Source organism: Phodopus roborovskii, unplaced genomic scaffold (assembly GCF_943737965.1).
Source record: "Phodopus roborovskii unplaced genomic scaffold, PHOROB, whole genome shotgun sequence".
Classification (NCBI taxonomy): domain Eukaryota; kingdom Metazoa; phylum Chordata; class Mammalia; order Rodentia; family Cricetidae; genus Phodopus; species Phodopus roborovskii.
The window spans coordinates 31,763,534-31,780,000 of NW_026125281.1; the positions used below are offsets into that span (position 1 = coordinate 31,763,534).

Sequence of the window (16,467 nt, forward strand, 5' to 3'; positions counted from 1 at the left end):
TGACATCAGTGAAAATAACTGAAGCCTCATCCAGAGAAGCTGAGGCTCTGCCTATTCCCTGGGTTATCAAAGATGATAGAAGGAAAACTGAACTGAGCCAAAACTGATTTAACCTATGGCTAATTTTGTCAAAATCGATGTTTAAAAACTGGAAATGGCAACAGGGGAATCCAAGAAGCCATCACTTCCTAATGTGGCCAGCTCTTCTAAGTTTGAACATCAGGATTGCCCTTCAATATTTCACCTAAGGGTCTTTCTATCATTGTCACTCAACTTCTATTTGGGTTACAAAATGGGTAGCCTCCAACTGAGAGACAGGCAACTTCTCCCTGTGAGAACAGAAAACATAGGTTGATACTTTGAGACTGACAACATAGGCTGCACAGACTTCTGTGCAAATAACATGGCTGCCAGGGTAAGTAAAGATTAGCCATGAGTGACTGGTGGCTGAATCAGGTATACCCTGTTCACTATACTAGTTTCTCTACTTTGTCCATAAGCATAAGTGAAAAGAGTGAAGTTAAACAGACCTTGAACTTCCTTCAGTGGTTAGTAAGAATGGGAGAGTAAACAGGAATCCATGACACCACCAACTAACACTCACAGATAACACAAAAGCTTTTTTCATTAACTTAATCCCTTTCTTCAGTACACCAGCATAGCTAATCCCTGAATGAGAGTCTCTTTTGTTATATTCAGTAAAATGGATTTACTAGGATTTTATTTCTCCTGCTTCCAACAAAATGGCTCCCAGCTGGGCAGCTAAAAGTGTAAGGAAAAGCAAGGGTCTTAGTTAAAACACTAGCTGTGCAATTCACCCCATAGATAACCGAGAGCTGACAACATAAACAACGGCAGACTTAGTTAAAAAAACAAAACGAAACAGGTGTGACATGTGACAGTCCCATCCACCTTCATCCTGAAATTTTACAATAGTCGTCACTCAGAAAAAAAAAAAAAAATCACAGAAAGGTCAATTATTCGTTATTACATTGTTCTCTATAGAGTAGGTGCTCGATAAACGATGGTTAATTAACTAAAATGCATTCTTATCTCAATTGTTTGACTACTTAGGGCCACTCTCCGGGAGATGACTTTTAAATTTAAGCCACAGCAAAAGTGCTTTTCAGTAAATGCAACATAGGAGGCACGCTCTACCTGATATCCAAAGAAGACCATCAGCCACGTATCCAGCGTGACATGAAAGGGATCGGTCAAAGGACTGCACAAAAGTCCATTTGTTCTTCTTGGGGCAGTATCGTTCAACCGTGGGCAGAACCTGGCGCAGTTCATTTCTGCCCCCTACTGCATAGAGGTATTCATCCATGGCGCCCAGCACAAAATGCTCCCGGCAGTTTTTCATGGGTGCTATCTCTGCCCAGGAATTACTGCGAGGGTCATAGCGACAGGCAGTCCTCACTGCACACGTCCGGCCACTGGCATGCTCCACTTCCCCTCCTGCTACAAACAGGAAGTCCCCCATGACTGCCACGCAGTGATGGCTCCTTCCCACCGGCATGGGAGCCAGCTCACTCCAGTTGGCGATGGCAGCTATGAGAGCATTCTCCTGATCCACGGGGTTGAAGTACCTAAGTTCCTTGACTTTGCAGACCTCACGCTTCTTCCCACCAATGATATAGAGAGTGTCTGACTGGAACCGCGGTTTGGTCCTGCGGGTCTGCCACACAGGCTGTGCATAGATGCTTTGATGGTATTCCAGGGCCTCATTGACAAGGGCAGTTGCAGCCTCACTTGCCTGGACCAGGGGGTGGGATAGGGCAACTGTGTGGAGAGTATCCACATCCATGAGTCCAAAGCGGATGTACTGCAGGAGCTCATCTAAATGCTGGTAATGACAGTTGTGCTCCAGCCACCTCACAGCTAGCTGAAACAGAAGGAAATCAGAGTTTACAAAGCAAGTCAGCGTGTACAACAGCAATGCATGTGGCAAGTCACCAATCAGTGTCTCCTACATAGGTATATTTTGGTGCCTTGGTGAGGATTTTTTTTTCTTCTGTACCAGCAAAGACACGAAACTCAAGGTAGCCACTGTTAGAGTAAAAGAGAGAGTATACATTAAGCAACACATGCAGGGCTTATGACATCTTTTAGGATGAACAATAATTACTTTTCAAAGACCAAAATATTGTAAAACAGCCTGTCCTCTTCATCTGCACTGAAGCCCTGTCACCTAACACCAGGAAAAACTCATGGTGGGTAGTGCCATCATAGCTCAACTCATGTATGTCAGCCATGAACGGAGGTACTCTGTCAAATATGAGTAGTGTGGGAAAACATGATCACACAGGATCACAGGATGATCTTGAGAGAAAATCAATATGTCATTAGCAGAATGATTTAGACAAAAAGAAAAGGCCTCCCTCCACCACTTTGGTAGGTACAGCAATCAGGGGGAAGTAAGAATAGATAAAATAACAATGTGACATATCATTCCCCCCCCCCACACTCTTACTTCCCACCATGGAGACAGTTGCATTTGCAATGTAAGATGCTGTTGGTTGGTTGGTTAAGGACCATTTCCACAAACAGGAGACAGAAGAATTAATCTTTGTATTATGAAGACAATAGCAGAAACAATGCTAACTTCTTAACTAATGTGACTTGATATTTGAGTGTGTTAAACTGTCTTACACACTAACATAAAATGAGTATATCCAGTTGACATAAATGACAGTGATCATTCCTAGCAGTATCCATATGAAACCAAGTGTTAAGAGTATGTTTTTCTGCCAGCCTGTTCCCACAGCCACACCAGCCCCAAATAACACACAGAGATGCTGTATTAGATATAAAGTTGTTGGCCTGTTATTAGCATTTCTTATTGGCTAGTTCTGTCTTAAATATTAACCCATTTCTATTAATCTAAGTTTCCACATGGTCTTGGCTTACCTGAGAGAGGGCCCAGCTTTCTGCTCTCTCTGTCCTCCATGTTGAATCTCCTCCTCTACTACTGCTGAAATCCTCCTTGCTCCTAGTCCCACCTATCTTGTTTTTCTATTGGCCAACAGTGCTTTATTTTTTAACCAATAAGAGAAACATATTTACAGAATGATATCTCCCATCATCTCCTCTTTTCTGTCTAAATGAAAAGGGGTTTAACCTTAACATAGCAAAATATGTAACAAAACAGTTATCAAATAAGAACCATGGTTAACAATATTTAGTTCATTAACATTTAGCAAGATTTAAAGAAAATATTTTATCATCTATTTTATCTTTGTGAGTCTAAAGTCCTATATGTAACTTATCTTTAATACTAAGGAAAACTATAATCTTAACTATCTGTCTTCAACTCCATCAAAGACCACAGAAGGATAATATATAAACTCTAGAAATGACAGAGACAACTCACTGTCTGGTCAGTTACCCGAAGTTCTTTTGTAATATTTTATCTTCAGCCTATAGGCCATAGTGTGTCTGGCAGACTCCTCAGCAAAACAGGAAACTTTAAACTGTCCATCTGTATTGGCAGTTTGTCAGTGTGTCTTGTAGAATGTCTGGCAGACTCTTCCATGAAGCAGGAACCCTGTAGCATGGTCTATCTTGTTTTAGCAGTCATTTTCCTGTGGGCCCTGTATGTCCAGTTTATACAGAATAAAGTCAAACAGTTCAGACAAGAGCAGTATCTTGTCCAAAAGGCTAGTCTTGCCATATTGAAAGCAAACTCCATAACAAGTTTCTTTTATGTCCATCTTCCTTTCTGACGCAGGTGGTGTTGTCAGAAGCAATTGTGCCTCATTGTCAAGAAAAACCCTAAACCATTTTAAATGCCATATTTTGTAGGTCTTTGTAAGGTTTGAAGAATGCCTATTTATCTTAAATATATATATATATTTAATATATATAATATTATATATTATATATATATATATATAAAACCTAACTAACATTATATGTTTTGACTATCATAGGTAACTATGTACAATCTGTACTAAATTATACATTACATTTTTAAATGAGTCATATAAACACAATATCTAAACAAGAGGAGAAATATACATATTCTAAAATTGACCGTCAATTTGTATCAATAAATGATAATCCATTCCAAAACAAAGTATTCATATCTATACCATAATCTGACATGTCCCATCAACCAAGTCTCCTAGAAAGTATTAAAGTGGCAGGGGAAAGGAATGGCTAAATATTTGACTTAACTGCTTATTTGCTTTATATCTCATGGAACTGCAGTTGGGGTCTTTCCTCTTAGATGATACTTAATCTATGGAAGTACAAAGAAGGGGGTGTGCCATCCTCAGACCATAAGTCCCTGGTGAAATAAGCTGGGTTTGGCCTGGTATAAAGAATCCACACAAAGTCTCTAAGGCACTGGATGATTTCAGACTGCCAGGGTTTCTCCATCCACTTGACAAACGGCTCCAAAAGGCAAAGTGCATTGTGGGCTTTTTCTCTCACCTAGAAAAATAAGTGGAGGAAGTGGCACTACTTCTGTTTTGCAGTGAGGGTTTCTCTTAATTAACTACTGTGTAATTAAATGAAACAAAAAGAAAACCATTGGGTACCACTGAGGCAGAGACCACCTAGGAAGATAAGTAATACTCTATAGATTGTTTTTAATAGAAGACTGCTTTTATTTAACTAAGACATCAACCTGATGATGGAAGTAACTCAGTAACTTAATAAATGGCTTTTTTGGTTTGTTTCTCACAAGCTTTCAAATGTTCTCACTAATAAAGTTACCCTACTACAAGTTTCTCAGGCACCAATATGTTTTCTGCTACTGATCTTCGTGTGAGTAGCTACAGCAGATAGGGTTTTGTTGTGAATCAGTTTCTTGGCTTCCATGCAGTTCTCAATGTTCCATGTAGAAACTACAGGAAATGGCTGGTCAAACATGAGATAGATGCTCATGTCTCCAAAAGCATCATTTTCAGCATGGCACAGCCTATTTGATTAGTTCTTTCTCTATCCATAAATCAGTTTTTCCTAAGTCACAATCAGTTTCCCATGTCACTTCCAAACACAGTTTATCTTTCTAGAACATGGTGTCACTATTATCATGAGACCTATGCAAGCTCTGCTTGGCTTCTAGGAAGTCTCAATTCAAAGTGGCAATGAACCATTGGTCACTGTCTTTTCCTTCTCCTGTCATGTTATACATCTTCTGAAACTTTCAATTCATCCACCCAACACTATATATTAATGCTATCTATACACTAGTCTCTGTACCTTTATTAGTTTGGTTTTGAGATGATTTTACTTCTGTAATTTATTGACATTTTCAGAACATACAAACCTATGATACCTGAGTTTATCTATATCAAAAGGAAATGTAATATACAATTAACTGCTCTTCTGTCAACTTCAAACCTCACTTGTATATGAGCTACCTGATGTTCTGGTTCAAATGTAGTGTCTGTCTTACTAGACAGATGCTACACAGGCCAATATAGTAAGTGTGGTGATATACTGTTTTTCATTTAATAAAGCTTGCCTGGGGGATTAATACAAAGCTAACCACAATAGTTAGCCATAGACACCAGGCAGTGTAAGCAAATACCTTTAATCCCAGGACTCAGGAGATAGAGGCAGATGGATCTCTGTGAGTCCAAAACCACACTGGGCTATAATGAGAGTAAATCAGTCTAAAAGAGAGAAACACAGCTCATGCCTTTAATCCCAGCACTAGTGAGGTATATAAGGAAGAAGCAAATGGTCTTATAAAAGATTCAGTTTCCAGTCACAGGGAAAAAGGATCTCCATTTCAGCCTTGATAGAGGTAAGAGCTACTGACTGGCTGCTTTGCTTTTCTGATTTCAATTTGAAGTCTGATATCTGTCTCTGGATTTTTATTATTTGTGCTCTCTTAGCTGCATTACATATTTTACAGATTCTATGTGGAAAAAAGTTATCCTGGAAACTGGCACCTTTCAAGATGGAATGGCATTTTAAGGGAGCATATGTCATGCAAGGCTAGAACCCTACAATTTCTTCAAGCCTGCCAATATCCTATAACCTCTAGTATTTAAGTGAGGAGAAAATGTAGTATCTCTCATCTTTTGTTGAAAAAACAAACATATATAAAAGATATTACAGATTTACTTTGGGAACTCACTATCAATAGTGATTAGGAAAAAATGACCAATAGGCAAGATTTTTTGCCAAAACTTTCTGGAATCGTGCATCATCAATGTTCAGGAATAACGGGATTCTCCTGTGTGCATTCTACCTACCTCAGTTCAAACAATTCCATCAGGAACTGTTCCTTCCTAAACCACAAGGAGCTTAATTCAACCTCAGCCAATTTGTTTCACCCTTGGATCTTTGATAAGGTCAGTGCCTGGTCCATAGTGCTGCGAATATTTGCTACATGGACAGACTTTAATTTACAGATAATTTTAGTCTATTTCTTCTAGTTTTCTTAGTCATCATCAGTCCTTTATTCTTTTACATTTATTTATCTACCATGGGCTTCAATTGATATTTCTATTATTATTCATGTTTGTGGCTTTCCTACAGGTCTTTAAAAGTTCTCAAAACCACATTGCAGCATATGGTACACTCATTTTGGATGTATATAGCCTTTGTCTTGTCTCTTGCATGTGTGATGCTGTATTTCAGGCTTTTGACAGAACAAAGAACACTATAATCTTTTAACCTTTCAAATTAATAATGAAACTTTCAGACAAGAATAAACTTTTGTTTAAATGTCTTAATTTTACAGGTAGAAATTGAATCCAGACATGCTAAAGCCATCTAATTACTTAGCATAAGCACTGCAACTAGAAACCCACTGTTCAAATTACACAATGTGCCTTACTATTACACAAATTTGCCATTATTTTCTTATCAATAACTTTAAAATAGAACCCAAACAAAGATACTATATGTAATATGTAATTTGAATAACTACAAATGCTCCAGACAAGAAAAATAAAGTATGTTTGCAAAATTTGCCCCAGAATAAGCTAACAGTATTTTCAGCAAATCTCCTTTAAAAAATAAACAACATATACTTAAAGGTAGCAGATCGAGACTTTGTAGGTAAAGAGCAAAGACTTAGGAATAGGACATGCATTTGTATCTTTATTGTTCCATGTTCATTCATATATATATATATATGTATATATATATGTATGTATATACATACATATATTATATATATGCCAAGTTATTCCTTGTAAATTCCTTGTTCAACTGGGATCAAAGATATATGAAAATGGAATCCTTCCCATTGTTTTTCTCAGCATCTCTCTGATGAGTGCTATTTTAGGGAGGAGAATATAAGATATGTGTACATACACAATGCTGAATTCAAGAATACGTAATTCTAAACTCTTGTTTTAAACGAACACATATGGTTTGCTCACATACATTTCAGAGGTATATTACATGAACACATGTTGCATTCCTAACATCAAGTCCTTGAGTTACATCCTTTATTGTTCATGTTGGACACACTCAGAAGCTGCTGTGTTGAAATTTAAATTCTTGGTCCTTTTTTTTTTTTTAAGTAGAGGTTTTGAAGCCTAATCCTACTTACACATGTAGAATGTGTATGCACTATAAAATCTGATTCCAAGACAATTTAAAGAAGAGTAAAAATTCTTAGCCTCTGTAGCCTAGAAAATGTACTAATTATAAAGTCATTCCCAGCTCCAAGAGATACTCCAAGAGTGTGCTCTTGCACAGTTAGAAGTATCTTTACACACCACAGGCATGTAGGACACATTTACTTAAAATGAAGGTTCTTTGGAGAGTGTTCATGAGGCCCTCCCCTTCCTAAGTTGCTAATGGCAGTTAATGGCTGCTGGGGGAAGAGGAGGCATTTTTTTCCATTGGTGAAGCCATTGGTAAGCTGCAATAAGTCCTCATCCATGCTCATGCAAGGAACACTGATTAAATGAATTGAACCACACACAAGACATGAAGAACTGAAACTAGAAAAAGAGTAATTAGAGGAAGAGCAAGATTAATGGGCTAGAAAGAGGTAAGATGGAGTAACTGGGTGAATATAATCAGAAAATATTATTTATGAATGAAAATAGAATGAAACTTTTAGTATATAACTAATATATAATTAAAAAGTTTTTAAGACATGAAAAAAAGGTTTTCATGAGATGAGTGATCAAATCTTTAACAGTAAAAATAGATAAAATTACATTACAACATCTAAAAATGAGAGCTATTTGGCCTTGATCCACATATACTCTTCTCACTGAGAAAGGTATTTTTAATCAGCGTCATCCTCCAGCACCTACTTTCTTTCCAGCCTTTGTCCTGCCCTGGCCTCAGCTTAGTTGAAGAGAGCTTGCTGAGGATACATGGAGCCTTCTTTTTCAGAGGCCATGCTGTGAAGGCACATGTGACTGTGTCCTTTCCATTCAGGCAGACCAGAGCACCCAGCCTGACAGGTTATCATAAAGCACACTCAGAAAGAGGTACGGAACAACACAAGAACAAACCCAGCTGCTGACATTCATGAACCTCTCATGTCCATGGATGTGTTAAAGGATAGACCTGGGCAGTGAGTAGGAAGCCAGAACAGCTCAATCTAAACGTCAATACACAGACAGATTATCAAGCACACTCTCTAATCATGGCCACATGAGAGAGCTCAGTGATTGTGATTACCTTAAAGCCATTATTTTAGATCCCATTTTAATGGGACTTTATTTCTGGAAAACACAAACCCTTAGTGTAACAGAATTTTAATATCAATATAGTTTATATAGATTAAAAATGTGGAAAGTTTGATTTTTTCATGTTGCATTGTACAGTAGCCATCTCCTTAACATGAGTCATGTAAGGTCTATAGAGTGACATATTAAATCACAATAGTGACAGTCACAGAGAACGCTTATATTAATAAATAAACACAACAAATCCCAAGTTACATTCTTTTTCTTTAAGACCAAATGAAAAATTGCAACTAAGAAAAAGACAGCATCCCCATAAAACCCCAAAGCACTAGAAACTAGGGGTTGCCAGATCAGTGCATTTCCTCTACTAGAACATTGACAATGTTACCATGGAGGAGTATTAAAAATTACAGCAGTGCTCACTTGAGTGCTATAATTAAAACTGTGTCAACATTTTGCTTGTAAAACAGATTTTTCAAGGAAGGCTGCACATTAACCATTATAGCTGACTGCAGACATATAATGCATAGGCGGTTTTTCCCTCTACGAAACATATTTCAATGGAATCAAATCTTATGAGGCCCCAGGATCAGGTGCTATAGGAAGGAAAACACTGGCAGTTTAACACAAAGATTTGGCTTAGCAGATGTGATGATAACATATTCTTTCATTGTTCACTTAAAATTTTATGAAGTTGGGACATTATAAATGCTTTTATTTTTCATATTATGCATAAATGTGTGCTATAATAACCATCTTTATACATGCACCAGGGCTCCAAAAGCAAGAGCCCTTGACACAAAACACGAGACTTACCTATAGAGAAATCAGCTATGTATGGGCTACAGGGGCTGAGATGAAAATGGCCTCAGACTTTCCCCAAGGCCCACACCCCACAGTCCACACACATCAAGAGTACAAACCACAAGTGATACAAATTGCTCTTTGGTTTAGTCCCATAACAAAGTAGGATATTTTTAAAGCACATTGTATACAGAGAGAAAGAGAAAATTCAAATGAAAAAAAGCAACATTTAGTAATTATTGTTAAAGAACTGGCTACCATTTTGAGCTGATTTTTTTTTTTTTTTTTTTTTTTTTTTTTTGGAAAGCCAATTGTAAAGAGCATCATAAAATGCTGTGTCTGGCTGTAATTGTGTGAACTTAAATCCAGCTCCTTTATTCCGTTCCTCTGATGTCAGTGTCTGATTTTTGTGATGTTGTCATGCTATTTACATTAGTGTGGTTATGTAGTACAACTCAAGATTGGGTATGGTGAGGCTTCCAGCATTGCCCCTCTTGCTCAGGATTGCTGTGGTCGCACAAGGTCTTTTGATGTCTATATGAATGACATTTTTGTATTTCTGTAGAACCCAGATTAGGAATTTGGGTTAGGAATACACTGAATCTGTAAATTGCTTTTGGTAGGATTGTCATGGAGAAAAGACTCCATCTTCAACAAATCATGCTGGAAAATCAGGTATCCATATGTATAATGAGAGCTTTATCTCCCAGCCAACACAAACATCAGTTCCAAATGCACAAAAGACCTCAGTATAAAACCTGAAATTGCTACAAGAGAAGGTAGAGAGTATACTACAACATTTACATGTAAGTAAGGACTTTCTAAACTGGGACTCTGGCTGCTAGGGAAATGAGGCCAACAACTGGCAAAATGGGCATCATGAGACTAAGAAGTTTCTGTACAACAATGGAAACAAGTGAGTGTCGAGGCTGCCTACAGAATGGAAGACATCTTTGCTGCCTGTTTGACAGAGTATTAGTCTTTAGAATGTGCAAAAAATTAAAAACACAAAATAAGAAAACAAACAAGTCCTTCAAAAGTTGGCTATGGATCGTAACAGAGAATTTACAAAAGAAGAAGCATGAATGGCTTTAAAAAGGGTTTAATATCATTAGCCACTGGAGAAAAGAAAACTATAAAACATGAGATTCTCCTTCACCACTGCCAGATGTCTATTATTGGGGGAAATGAAATGACAACAAAGGCTGCACAGGATGTAGGGAAAGAGGAGCCACTGTTGGCAGGAGTACAAAATAGTGTAGTCACTATGGAAATCAGTGTGGAGATTCAACAAAAAGTAAGAAATCAAAATAGCACATGGTCCAACTATACCCTAATTTCTGGGGATACTTCCACAGGACTCTATATCCTATTACCGAGTTTCTTGCTCACTTATGTTCATTGCTGCTTCAATCATAATAGTCAGGAAATGGAATCAGACTAGAAGTCCATCAACTAATAATGGATAATGAATATGTATTATATATACAATGCAATTTTATTCGGCCATAAATAAAACTGAATTTTTTCAACAGGAAGATGGAGGAAACTGGGAAAATATATCCAGTGAGACAACCTAGGCACAGAAAAAAAATGAATGCCCAGTGTTCTCCCTCATAAAAGGCATGTGTCCTAGTTTCAAAATTCTAAGTTTGTATGTTAGATCTGGAGTTTCTATAGAAGCCAGGTAACTAGGGAGAGGCCACTGAGAAGGAGGTGTCTTAAAGGGAAGGAGACAGTCAATATTGGTCACATGAAGGGAGCAGGGTAAAATACCCACCCAGGTGGAAAGGCTTAAGGAGAGAAGTAGGGATGAAGGAGGCAAAGGGTAGGAGAGCAATAACTAAAATGAAGGGGGTATGGAAAAAGCCATATGGGATCCGGTATTCTGCAACCAAGTTAAAAATACAGTGAATGAAAGAAGCAAGCTGCAGCTGACACTTGGCCAGCCATTTCTCCTCATTTATACAGGAATATTTTGATAAGAGTCTTGTCTTCCTATGGGTAACTATCACCTGCATATCAAGAATATTTTAAAATAGAATTCCCCAAAACTCCCATATGTGGGATAGGCAAATGAACTTAACTACTATACATGGTATTCATGTCAGGGGGTTTCCAAAGCATGAATAGTTTTCATTGATTTGTTTTCATAAAAACAAAGTGAAACTTTTAATTCCATAATCCTGTACTCAGCAAGACATTTGCATATGTCCTAGTGATAAGACACTGCCCAAACTTGGGAGAAGACAGGGTTTGTTTGGCTTACAGGTTACGGTATAGCAACATAGGAAGCCAAGGCAGGAGCTAAAGCACAGACCATGAAAGAAATCTGCTTAAAGGCTTACTTCCCCTGACTTTCTTTCTCTTTTTAATTAATTTTTATTTAAATTAAAAACAACCTTATTTTACATACCAATCCCAGTTCCCTCTCTCTCCTGTCCTCCCATTTCCCCTAACCCCCCCTCCCCATCCCATTCCCATTCACTCCTCAGGGAGGGTGAGTCATCCCAAGGGGGATCTTAAAAGTCTGTCACATCATTTGGGGCAGGGTCTAGGCCCTCCCCCATGAATCTAGGCTGAGAGAGTATCTCTCCACAGGAAATGGGCTCCCAAAGTCCATTTGTGGACTAGGAATAAATACTGGTTCCACTGCCAGAGGCCCTATAGACTGCCCAAGCATTTCAACTGACACCTATATTCAGGGGGCCTGGTGCAGTCTTATGAAGGTTCCCCAGCTTTCAGTCTGGGGTCTCTGAGCTCCCACTTGCTCAGGTCAGCTGTTTCTGTGGGTTTCCCCAACATGGTCATGACCCCTTTCCTCATCTCCTCCATCTCTACAACTAGATTCGAGTTTGACTCAGTGCTTAGCTGTGAATTTCTACTTCTGCTTCTATCAGCTGCTGGTTGAAGGCTCTATGATGGTATTTTAGGTAGTCGTCAATCTCATTATAGGAGAAGGGCATCTCCACTATTGCTTAGATTCTTAGTTATCATTCTTGGGGATTCCTGGAGATTTCCCTAGAGCCAGGTTTCTTGTTAAGCCCATAATGGCTCCCTCTATTAAGGTATCTCTTTCCTTGTTCTCCTCTGTTCTTTCCCCAACTTCTTGATCCCTCAGATGCCCATCTATGGGACCACCCACAATGGGCAGGCCTTCTACCTCATCAGCAATCAAGAAACTCCTCACAGACATGCCCACAAACCAATCTGATTGAGGCAATTCTCCAACTGAGTTTTTTTCCTCTATAGGTAACCCTGGTTAGTATCAGGTCAACAAAAACTAACCTGCCCAGCATGTACACATGTGAAGACATAGATATATAAGGAGCCCACATACAGAAAACTGATATATAACATAGTTTTGTGAGGATTTCCAATCCCTTCTGAGAGCATAGATCAGAATATATCACCTAATATATTAATATATTAATGGCTAGATCTCTTATGTAAATTAATCTTTGCCTGAAAAACAAAAGGCATTTTAAAATTTCACGATGACTACTTCAAAATTCTACTTACATAGAATTCAAGAATCAGGTATTATATGCAATGAAAATATTTCATATGTTTTGTACATGAATTTTGCCTTTAGACTGACAAACTTCTTTGATGGAAAGACAATAAAATACTACCAACATCACCCATGTCAACATCACCAACATAACACCCAAGAAAAATAAAACATGTTCTTGCTCATCTCACACTTGACCAAATCAAATGCTTAATTATAGAAGTAACAACCTATAATTGACCTTCAGTATTTTGTGACATTGATTGGAAAGACAATAGGCATCTATCCGGTCAAAGAGACTGCGAATTGTTTCAGGGCATTCTATGATAGCAACTAATGACATAATATGTCTAAATAGGATGCTACTGTATATGGGTATAGCATATCCTACAGTAGTCTAAAGGAATTTTGTATACGACCAATCACAAATAAGCTTATACTGTTGGAATAACCCTGGAAATGAGACAAAACCCTACTGTGTCACATGGGCAAACAAGGAATGGGAGTATCCTATGCAGCCCACCATTTACATTCTCTCCCAAGAATGCAGTGAAGGACATTATCAAGGAAACGTCTTCCTGTTTTTTGTTTTTTGTTTTGTTTTGTTTTGTTTTGTTTTTCCCCTCCAACACTATTTGGTACATGCCCTATGTGGCAAGATATAAGTAAAGGAATAAGGACATATAGAAAAGGAACCAATTTTCAGGATGAGGCTGTACCTCAGACAAATTGGAGCTTATCTTGGATATGTGAAGACTACAGCCCCCCCCCAAAGAAAAACCACATATACACTCAATTATTTCTGTAACAACATATCTGTGCATTTAGAAAAAAAGCCAACATAGTTTCAGCATCTGTACACTAGAATATTTCACATGTCACCAGACTCTCAAGAAGATTACAAGTGAGATAACATTGAAAACATTTGACAAATTATAACCTTTAGACACTATGTATAATGAATGCCATGGCAACCAAGGGATGGGGATATTAATGTAAATATTATTTTAAGTTCAAGACAAAGTCATCACATTTAGACTATATTGAATGATGTTGACATAAACTTTTAGGATAATTGTAGATTATAAGAAACACTGTATCAAATGTTTCTAGTGTTGTAACGCAATATTAAATGCATGACAGTGCAACAGACTTGAGATACCTCTTTTAATGGTCCTATCTTCACAAATGACCCAGGAATTCCATTGCAGTAATTTAAGTTGTGTGGCTTTGTTGAACGTATGGCCATAAAAGCATGAGTATACAGATAACTAAAAAGCAGGAGAGATAAAGATACTTGAATCTGTTTCTGAATACTACTTGTTTTCCCCCCTTGGTTTGGGTATCCTGTTTTAGAAATATTTGAACTCTTGTCCATATGAATCTCTTTGAATCTCATTTCCATTAATGTAGGCATGAGGAAAAACATACAGGCTAACTCAAGAGTTGCTGAAAACTAAAAAATGGTTGGTTGTCTGAGTTGACTACTTCTTTTTGTTGTTCTATGGATAAATGAAATAATGATATAACAATGAATCTTTCCTTCAGTTTTTTTTAACTCAACCATTTCCTCATTTTCTTGAGAGTTTACTATATGCTGAGAATGTACTCAATAAGAAAGATTCTGACCAGTATACATGCATGGATTCTTACTTACCAATCAATGTCAAGTCTACTAGTACCATATCAAATGAAGTATCTCAAGCCTCTGCATGATTTACTCATGCAACTGGAATGAAGGTGAAAAACCTTAAAGATCTGGAAGTTAGACTGTTTGGAGACAGAGATCCAGCTGCATGTATGGACCATCTTTCTATGATGCCCTTTCATTGTTGTTTTAATGATGCTGGAAAATTTATGTATTTTGTGGCTAACAAAACTCTTGAATTTGTAAACATGCCTGAGAGCCTTTGAATTCCTCTTTGTGACTTGGTTCATGAATAATGATCCAACAGAAGATTCATTGGGTACTCATACTCCCCAACTAAAATCAAAGGCAAATGATTTGAGGTCCATGATCAAATGTTTGGGAGCCCATAAGTGACTCAGTTTCCATCTGGATTCTATTCTGACTTATAAGACATTAGAGTTCAAGCTTGCTTGTTTCAGTCTCCTTGAGAGCTGTGAGAAAGCTCTGATTAAGCCCATAGGAAAGAGCATAATATCTAACTAACAAGCTTCTGATGCCAGCCAAAAGGCACATAGGCATCAGTAGTTTCTTGCTGCTAGCCTCACATGATAGATAGTGAACCTGGCTGCTCCTCAATTTAAGGACAGTGCAGGGAGCTGGTTAATTGACTATGATGTTCTTTGTTCTGCTTTGCCTCTACTCTGTCTATAAGCAGGGTCCAAATTAAACTCCAGCTGTCTGGTATGCTGAAAGGCATGGACCGGGAAGTCCTCCATAATCTATCCTGTGTTTCTGTCTCTGTTTCTTTTATCTGCCTTTTCTCAATCCTCATGTCCCTACTCAGGTAACCCCGCTGACTTGTTGGAGCAGGCTCCAATACAAATGAATCTCATAGGCACATGCATGCAACAAAAGTCATGGGCAAAGAGATAGTCAACTCCCTCAAGTAGTGATGGTGTGATGCAATGGTGCACAGAGAATGTCCAAGTTACACAGGACTATGTGCTGTGAGGAGCCAGCATCCACTCTGAAGGGTTGGGTCAAGGAGCAGGTGCCATAACATGAGGTAGACCACGGGAAGGGGAGATATGACCTAAGCTGCCAGTGCATTACAAAGTCCACCCGGTGACTGCCTTCACAGCTGGAATTTCAGACTCAGGATTAATGTTTAAACAGCATTATTTCACATGTTGTTCTCTAACTTATCCTCTGTGCCCTCTTTCCCACCTTATAATACTTGTGTTCTATAAAATTATACAGTTTTCACTATATCAAAATAGAATTTCAGAGAAGATTTGATTCTGCAACTAGTTTGTCAAATAAAATGGCTTTAGGGTACTAAATGGACCCTTAAAACAAGTGAATGTCAAACAAGCCACAATTTAGGATTCAAGTGTAAAGAATCATAATGGTTCTAATTTTACTTTAGAGAAAATGGCTAAGTTTAGGTGGAGATGGCCTAAGGTAGCCCATTTGTAGTACTCATGTGAGGAAGATGGTATGTGAAGAAATGAGAGCCACTAGCTTGATGCTTTCTGAAGATCTGCGATGAAAGGGGACAGCAGTGGCTGAAGGAATGAATATGTGACAGTGGCATATGTGGGACAGGGCTGTACTTAATTCCAGGGGCAACCTATAGGTATTTGCCGAATGAGAGAACAAGGACTCATTCTGGGACATCGCAGAGCTATGCCTTCTCCATAAAGCCAAAACAAAGAGTACTAAGTAGGGACATGGATGGAAGGAATAAAGAGGAAAAAGAAACAGGACCCAGCAACTGAATCCCAGGCCTGGAGGCGGAATAAGTCAGCACAGGTCAGGAAATGGGATGTGGAATGTTGGCTAGGACCTCTGGAGAAGTACATCTGTATATAGAGGGCACAGTCTTGGTGGGC

General features: G+C 38.3%; 1 protein-coding gene across 3 annotated transcripts in view; it reads right to left on the reverse strand.

Annotated features, from left to right (window-relative positions):
* Positions 1 to 16,467, reverse strand: part of Klhl32 (kelch like family member 32) — a 164,052-nt gene that overhangs the window by 30,940 nt on the left and 116,645 nt on the right. For all 3 annotated transcript variants that reach the window (XM_051198614.1, XM_051198622.1, XM_051198607.1), the window contains one exon: positions 1,159 to 1,885. In XM_051198614.1, the coding sequence (XP_051054571.1) occupies positions 1,159 to 1,885 (727 nt within the window). The remainder of the gene's footprint in view (positions 1 to 1,158; positions 1,886 to 16,467) is intronic.